Here is an 8896-nt window from a genome sequence, read left to right on the forward strand (position 1 = left end):
TTAAATGTCCGCCTGATGAGGCAACACGGGTGAGTGACCGCAAAGCTCCTGGAGCTGATGCCCTGCGGAGGCAGGAAATCCGAGGGAGCTCAAGAGTTACCAGGAACCCGCTGAAAAGGGACTTGAGGACCCAGACACGGGGGACAAAGAACCTGTTGCCCTTGGGGCTGCAGAAGCGCCACGGGCTGCACCCCAAAACCCCAAAACCTCGCACCGAGACGGCAGCCCCTGAGCCGCCCGTCGTGCCAGAACAAGGCTGGGGAAAAGCCACTATGTTTTTCCTCGGGAAATACATGGAAAGAGCAGCAAGAGATTAAAGGGGGGTGACGCCGCACTGGGGCGGGGGCCCAGCGGACGGAGGGACGGCTCGAGCAGGGCAGGGGCGCCGGGGCCCCGGCGTGCCGACGGCAGCGCTGCGGGGCGGGGCGGGGCGGGGCGGGCTCCAGCGGCGGGCTCCAGCGGCGGATCCACCTGCGGGAGGCGCCGCTCCGCCCCGCCCCGGCCCGCCCCGCTCCGAGCGCGCCGCCGAGGGCCGGCACCCGGCGGGAGGGAGGGAAGGGAGGCGCTCCCGAGCCCCGCGGAGGCGGCGGGAGAGATGGGACCGGCTCCGGCCCCGCCACCTGCCTGAGCCGCTCCCGGAGCCGCCGCCGCTGCTGCGGGGAGCCGGTAGGTAGCGGGCCCCGGCGGCGGGGAGGGCGCCGCGGGGTGCGGGTCGCCCCGGGGGACAAAGGGGCGGCGGGAGGATGGTGAGCGCCGGGCTCGCCCTGCGCTGCCCCGGGCACTGCCTCACCTGCCCGGCCGGGCGGGCGGGACTCCGGGCGGGGGCAGCGCCTGTCCCGGCCCGCGGCGAGCGCTCCCTCCGCGCTGGGCTTAATGTTTAACCCCGCTCGCATCCACCGGAGCGCACCGGGCACCGCCTCCCCGGCGGCGCCGGCCACAAAAGGGCGAGCGCGGCCGCTGCCCGCCGGTCCCCGCTGCGGGTCCGCCGCCGGGGACCAACTCCGAAAGCACGGCGGCTGAGGAGGGAACAGCTGGGGGGAAAGTCGCCTTCGCTGCCTTTTCGTGCTTTGGAGGCGTCTGAAGGTAGCGCTCCGCTGCGGTGCTGTACTTGGGCTCGTCGCTGTGTTTGAGTACATCGGTATTTTTGGGGTGGCCTTTTAAGACGTACGTGACACGAGCTGTTCAGTGAAGCGGCTGCTGGAGCCTGGGGAAGCTGTTTTTTGCAAGGTCCGAGGGGTTGGTGCGGTCCCACCGGGACCCAGCTTGTGCAGCCGCCCCGTCACTCAGGTGGTTTGGGAGCCCTGGGGATGCAGGTCCTTCCCACAGCTTCACCCCGTTATGCAGACACCGTCACCGTCTGCTCGTAATGCAGATTGCTCTTGTGCCGTGATACCGAAGCTGCCTGACATGCAGGGAAAGAGAAAGCAGAAAAAAAGGAGGGTGAAAGGAGGCAGTTCTAGGAGTCGGACTAAATGGAAACACGTCCTATGCTCCCTTTTCTCCGCGTGTGCTTGTCACTGGCACACGTGCCAAAAGAGCCGCTGTGCCTGGTGTGAGTGCTAATGGACACACCCGTGGCCTGACAGTATCAAAGTTAGCTTCAGGCTTTCCAAGGCATCTCTTCCTAGAGCCCTCAGTCTAGCAGGTAAGGCAGTGTAACCCTCGCACCACCCTCAGCATCCCAGGCAGGCTAATAAAGTTGTTAGATTTTAATGGCAGGAAGGCTTCTGTAGTTATTAAAGTGCAACTCCATTATTTTTGCTGTGTTTTAACAAGTTCTGTGACCAGGAAAAGCAGCAGAGGTATTTTGGCACTGCACTGACAGTGATTTAGTTCTCCTTTATGATTTGGTTCGAGGCAGATTTTTCTCTCTCACTGTCTTGGTGTTCTCTCTTGATTTCTTTTTTTTTTTTTTTTTTTGGTATGTTAATCTTTCTGGCTTCCAGCGCTGTGGAAAAACTTTCTTCATTTCAAAATGTAATGGAGACTGGTTCATGGTCTTTCATACTAGATGATCCATGATTTATTGTTATTTAACCATCTACTACAAGAACCACCCCTGAAGTAGCAAACTCTTGCAGAAAAATTAATTGCTTATTAGAAAATTATTCATGTCCATCCTGAACAAGGCAGTTTTCTTTACCAGCAGCATCTGTCTTGGGGCGTGAATGCCCACAGCAAGCAGGAAAATGTGTCTGTAAAGAGTTTCAGCAGCACGGAGAGCCCCGGGGTAGCTGTCACTGTTTCCATTCTCTAAACAATTTTAATGCCATTAGCGAGTGTGATTATGTACAAACCGCTTCTAGGGGGTTCCTAGGCTGGATGTCAGAGCAGGGCTTTGTGCTGAGTCAAAGGGTGGATTGAGTTTATGACACAGTTTAAATAGAAACAGAAGAGCAGAGCTACAGTAGAGCAGCACGTCGTAATTCATTCAGCACCGCTCTGTGATCGCCGTGCAGGGAAGTGCTCACTCCTCACCAGTCTGCTCAGTCTGAGAGCATCTCCCAGGGTCACCCATGAGTAAGTAGCTGAGGACAGAGAGTTTTTTAACCCTGGGGTTTTTTGCAGCCGTCTGATTGTGTTTCAAATGAGAAGAGAAAGTAAAAGGAAAGAAGAGCATTACTGGAGAGTCTCTGTGTAAATGTAGACTGCTTTTTCAATTAATTTATTTTTTAAGAGGAAGGATCTACACAGAAAGAGGTACTGTGGGCTAATTTGCATCCTGTGATAAGTAAGACATATTTATTCTATTGCTGCCCAGATCTGATTTAGTACCAGTTATGTCTCCAGATGGAATTTAACTATGACAACTTCAGTAGATGAGCACTGTTTAGCTTCTACATAAACTCACAACTGTATTTTATTGTCAGGTTTAAATAACATCTTAAATAATAGAAGCGTTCTGTAACTGGTGAAAAGGCTTTTTTATCCCCTAGAGCTGCAATGTGATCACAGCACAGAAGCAGCAGTGGAGGGGGGTGGGAGGCTTGGTCAGAGACGTGAAGTGGAGTAAGTACCACTTTACACAGCACAGACACAAGTACATCTTCTGAAGCCTTTTTTCTGGGACCATCTCCTGTCTTGCTCTCCTCATAGGGCGGCTGCCCTCTGCTGTCTGAAGCTGCCCTTCCGTGCGCTGGCAGTGCTGGGCTGGGGATGGTGGGGAGATAAGGCAGGGCAGGTTGCAGGGCGAGGTAATCTCTCTCCTCAGCCCAGATGATAATCTCGGAGGAAGCAGAGGAGCTGTTTGGCACACAATCCCTCCATCGGGTCGCCGTGCTGACAGGCACGAGGGAATCTGGCTGCTTGTGCAAATAACAACTGACAGGATGCTTCTGGTTTTCCCCTGCCAGCTAAACAAACCAGCCGAGGGCCAGCAGAGGCTCAGTTAGCATGGGTGGGTTTTAGCTCCAAGAAGTGGCATGGGTGGTGCCATTTAGAGAGATGCTATCTGTCAAGAAGTCTGAGGGCAGCGAGGGCAAACTGCCTAGAAATACGTGCTCTTACTGATGGGATCATACCTAATGCACATTTAACTGTGGTTTAGTCTGCCCTCAGCTTCTGACTGTGAAACCAGTGAGCACTGCTGCATGCAGCCCTCACTGACACAAGCGGGACAGCTAGCAGTTGACTCATATCAGTGTATATTGTCTTTGTGGGGATGGAGCAGTGTCATTTGTCCCTGTTACCTTCTTTTTTTTTTTTTCTGTCTTCCTAATCACTGTCCTACAACAATAGATGTGATAATACAGCAGGTGTTCCCTGTGCCATCCTTACAGCATTTGGAAGTCTTTCATTTCATAGCTTGCAAAATGCAGCCACATCCTATACTAAAATTTGCTGTGGAAGGAGTCAGAGGAGTGTTTGGTTTTCCTTGAATACCAAATATTTTCTGATTTTGAGACATAACATGATGCAATTCTGATTAATGTTTATAATGGCTTTTATTTGCCAGCATGAGTCATCAGTTAGGTATAATGCATCATATTTGGTGGAGACTAACCTAGGAAAAAAGTATGTTCCTTTAAAGATGTTCTGTTTGTTAATGAAAAAATTGCCAACAGAATGTGTGGTCACTTCTGAAAGAGTCCTGAAAGAGTCCACCTGCGTCTGTGGGTTTCAGTAGTGTCAGTTCTGTTCATCTACATCTGTTTTTGGACTTTTAAGTCTTTTGATATCTTGCATGAGTCAATTGATATTTTAAACATTGTGTGCTTTAATGATAGCCTCTGTTCCCAAAGAGGATGGTACCAAAATTCTAAGAATCTGGGCCCAATATTTGAGTTGAACACCGCTGGACATCAGCAGCCTGTAGCTTTCAAAGTTTTGTTTGATGCAGTTTAGGGATGGAGTATTTCTACACAAAGCACTGGAGAGAAGGATTTTTCTTTTTTATTCTTAGATATCTGTGGTCATTTCCTGTGTGATTTGCTTTGGTTTACTCGTTTGAGGCATTTCAGGAATGATCCTGCAGTTGTGATCAGTGTAACCTCAGCAGGGTTTTAAATATGTGTAAGCTCAACATAATGGTGAACTTTCCTTTGAATAATCTTTGTGTGAGGGAGATCCTGCCTGCCTTCTCGCCCAGGGCACAGTGCCTCCTGCAGCGATTCAGCTGTATGGCTAATTTTCAAATAAACTGAAGTTGGGCATTTTTTTGACACAGTTGTAGTGCACGCTGTTCTCTGCAGTCCCAGGCACTCCGCCTGCGGTTCATAAACACATTTACAGCCACATTTGCCTCCCTGTGCTCAGAGGGGGTTGGTTTGCATTTCTAATTAATTGAGTTTATAAAGCAATAAGCCGGTGTGTTAACTGAAAATTCCCTCAAGAATTGTAATCTTCCTTCATTAGCTGCCTGTGTGTAATCATGTCACCCTTTCTCGTGTAAGCCTCGGGGAGGGCCAGTGCCACTTGGTGCAGAGCCTTTGTCTGCTGTGAGCTGCAGGGGGAAGTGAGTCTCCTCTGTGGTTGTGTTCTGCAGCACAGCCCCTGTCAGGTCACCTTCTTTGTCCCTCCCCACCTGTCCCTGCCATCAGCCTGGTGTCTCTGGCTGGGACAGCAAATGGTGTGAAGGGATTTAAAGGACATCTTTCAGCAAAGTCAGAGAGCAGGGGAGAGCTTTCAGAGAGTGTTCTAGTCTAGCTGAAGACAGACACATTTACTTTTTGCAGGAGCTCTGTTTACTGGATGAATGGATTTAAACAGAATCTGAATTTTCTTTAAACTGTGTGAAGACAAGTACTATAACTTCCCACTGATGTCAGCTGGGAGTTGTTGGCTCAGCACACCTGAGGGTTAAATGTCCTGTATTTCAGTGTTAACCTGGGACACTTGTTTTGAGACTCCGGCTAAGGCATTAGTTTGGCGCTGAGAAATCTGAGCTACTTGATGTAAGTTAACTCCATTCAAATTGTTTGACCCTTATTACATCTATACTGGGTTAGCAAGCCACTACTTAGCAAGGTAGGATAATCTTGCAACGGGTTTGGGTGAATAACTGTATTTGCTTTTGCCTTCCACAGACCGACGTTCAGAATGGCAGCCTTGTCCACTTTAATCCTCCTTTTGTGTGCTGCTAAAGATGTGATGCCTTCCAGTCCTCACTGGAAGCCAACTTGGCCGTCTTACAGAGTTCCCGTTATCCTGCCGCAGTCTACCCTGAACTTGGACAGGCCCCAGTTTGATGCTGAAGCCAGACTGGAAGTGGTATCTCCGTGTGGCCCAGCATGCCACAAAAGCTCTCCGCTGCCGACGTACGAGGAGGTGAAGAACTACCTGTCCTACGAAACCTTGTACGCCAACGGCAGCCTCACGGAAACCGAGGTGGGCATCTACATCCTGAGCAGCGACGGCGACGGCTCCCGAGGCAGAGCTCGAACTAAGAGGCAGATCTATGGCTATGACAGCAGGTTTAGCATTTTTGGGAAGGACTTCTTGTTGAATTACCCGTTCTCCACGTCAGTGAAGCTCTCTACGGGTTGCACGGGGACGCTGGTGGCCGAAAAGCACGTTCTTACTGCCGCTCATTGTATCCATGATGGAAAGAGTTACGTCAAGGGAGCTCAGAAACTGCGGGTGGGGTTCCTAAAGCCCAAACAGAAAGATGGCAGCAAGGGGTCCAATATCACCAACTCGGCAATGCCTGAGAAAATGAAATTCCAGTGGATCCGCGTGAAACGGACACATGTCCCCAAAGGATGGATCAAAGGCAATGCCAATGACATCGGCATGGATTATGACTATGCCCTGCTGGAGCTGAAGAAGCCACATAAGAGAAAGTTTATGAAGATAGGTGTGAGCCCACCAGCAAGACACTTACCTGGAGGGAGGATTCACTTCTCTGGCTACGACAATGACCGTCCAGGAAACCTGGTTTACCGTTTCTGCGATGTCAAAGACGAAACGTACGACCTGCTGTACCAGCAGTGCGATGCCCAGCCGGGTGCCAGTGGATCTGGGGTGTATGTGAGGATGTGGAAGAGGCAGAATCACAAATGGGAGCGTAAAATTATTGGTATATTTTCAGGCCATCAGTGGGTGGACATGAATGGCACCCCGCAGGATTTCAATGTAGCTGTTCGCATCACACCGCTCAAATACGCACAGATCTGTTACTGGATCAAAGGCAACTACCTTGACTGCAGGGAAGGATAAAGACAATGAAACTCCATGAAAGCACTTAATGACTGGTTTTAGTTACTCATCTGAGGAAAGGCTAGACTTTGTGCTGCAAATGCATGTGATCACGTAACATCAAGAGGTTATATGTAGCTTTTCAAGCCAGCCCCCTTGTTCTTGGGACAGGGACTGGCTGGTGCTATCATTACAGCCTGAAACTGGGGAGAAAGGAACGTCTGCTGGGTGGGGAAGGAGCAGGTGGACTTGCTGAATTTGCAGCTGAGCAACTGAAGATTAATTAGGGGCGGATCAGTAAACAGTATGAAAACAGAACCGTCTCCAAAGAATCTTGTAAAAGGGACGCTGTTGACTATCTCATGCCTACAATGTTTGTTTTAATAAATCCTAGGATTAGTAGAAATGCTTTGATCTGAACTTTTAAAAGAAAATATTTCTATGCTGTTGGGGGCTGAAGAGGGGCATTTAATGGTGTTTGCAACCCAAACATTACAGCTTTGTGTTCCTGCATGAGAAAAGGGAGTGTGAAAAGGGCAAGGCATGCGCCGTGGGAGATGAATGCCACACAAATAGCGTGAAGGGTAAATAACCACATAACACTTCTAACTTCCTTTCAGCCTGAGGGATTTGAGACTTTATTAGTTACACAGTTAAAAAAATGCTTTTTGAGCAGACAGACCTTGATGTTGTAATGATTTGACTGTGAAGATGATGTTGGTTATATGATCAGTGCCGTTACATCCTGCTTTGAGAAACACTAATTGCACGTGGGATTAAATCCATGTAGGAGCTGGGACCTATGAAGGAGCAGGATCCCTATGAATATACTAGAAAGCATGTGGGGAAAGGGGCTTTTCTGTTTATGACCTACTTGGGCCTTTTAAGGAAAATCTCATGTCAGCAATTCAGATTTTCAGAGGGGAAGCCTGTCTTCAGTCTTGCTATCTATCTGAATTGCTGCCTGCAGAGCAGGTAAAGGAGAGAGCTGGACAAGGGTTCTACTGAGTTTTCCCCGTTTGTTGAAGATCCTTGCTGTTCTACCTAATAGTACACCACATAGAGGGACCCTAGACTTAAAAGTGTCTCTCAGCCATATCCCATTGACAGTGTAATTTGGGCATCTTGACTAATGTTTCTTGTGGCTTGGGAAAAGGAATATTCCTCCCCACCTAGCTGTTGAGTTACAAATAATTCTTAGCAAATGCACAGTTCAGGATTTCTGCAGCTGGAATAGAACCACTATATAGGATGCAGCCTGGGTTTGCTATTAAGTGATCCTCTGCTGTCTCTTACAGTGATAAGTGATATTTTTACTGTAGAAGAATTAGAGTTGAAAACAAGAACTGTCTTTTTGGGGTAAAACCAGTGCCGCCAAATATTGTAGCTCAGCAAACAGCATTTGGAAATCAGCATGGTCTGTGCAGCCAGCCTTTCTTAGGTGGATTGTGCCACTGTATTTCAGTGACATGGTTGAGGACATGCTGCCATGCCAGGATGATTTTTTTAAAGTAGGAGGATAGAGACCGGCTCCTGTTCCTCTTCCATCCATCCCTCACTGACTCCTGAAGCTTCCCAAGCTGCCCATGGTGCTTGGTGTTGTGGGGCAAATGCACGTCCCTGGTGAGAAATATCAAAGCTGGGAAGGAGTGAATCCAAGCAGAGCTTCCCTGTGCTATACCAATACAAGGAAAATGTTAATTCAGCTAAGCCTTTTTTTACACTCTACTAATTACTACGGCATTTGTAAACATTTGCCTGATGGTGCTTTATCTTTGTGGTGGCTTTGGCTCTAGTTCTGACAAACATTTATGCTGGAGCTGCCTATGATTATTATTTTTATAGAAGCAGTGTACAAAAATGTGGACTCTCATGTGGGTTTTTGGTGCACTCAGATACAAGCAGTTACTAATGCTTTGAAATATGAATAATCACCATATGTATCTGATGGTCTTTTTCTGACTTTTTGTTTTAATTTCCTTTACTCTGTGGATGTTATCTGGAGCACTTTTGTTTGAATGTATCACAGTGAATAAAGAAAAGTTATGGAATTTCAATGCAGACATTCTTGTATTTGTGCTGTATTGGGTTGCACTTTCAATCTCATTTCAGCTGCTTATTTGTAAAGACATTCAGATACAGATTTATTAAAATCCTCAGTGCTGTTTATTTTCCTTCAATTTTCTTCTGCTCTTACCTGTTGGAAGTTTTTGTTTTGGTGTATTGTTTTTGGGGTTTTGGTAGACTTAATTACTTCATA

The 8896-nt window shown here is 48.4% G+C and overlaps 1 protein-coding gene across 3 annotated transcripts; it reads left to right on the forward strand.

Annotated features, from left to right (window-relative positions):
* The first annotated feature begins 567 nt into the window (after positions 1-567).
* Positions 568-8693, forward strand: PRSS23 (serine protease 23). 3 transcript variants are annotated; one of them, XM_063148818.1, is made up of 2 exons: positions 568-666; positions 5526-8693. In XM_063148818.1, the coding sequence occupies exon 2, from the start codon at positions 5539-5541 to the stop codon at positions 6655-6657; it is 1119 nt and encodes a 372-aa protein (XP_063004888.1). In that variant the 5' UTR covers positions 568-666; positions 5526-5538; the 3' UTR covers positions 6658-8693. The 3 variants fall into 3 exon arrangements, with proteins under 3 accessions (XP_063004888.1, XP_063004890.1, XP_063004889.1); XM_063148820.1 differs by lacking the exon at positions 568-666 and adding an exon at positions 2420-2520; XM_063148819.1 differs by lacking the exon at positions 568-666 and adding an exon at positions 5306-5393.
* Positions 8694-8896: the final 203 nt, after the last annotated feature.

Source organism: Melospiza melodia, chromosome 2 (genome assembly GCF_035770615.1).
Source record: "Melospiza melodia melodia isolate bMelMel2 chromosome 2, bMelMel2.pri, whole genome shotgun sequence".
Taxonomy (NCBI): Eukaryota; Metazoa; Chordata; class Aves; order Passeriformes; family Passerellidae; genus Melospiza; species Melospiza melodia.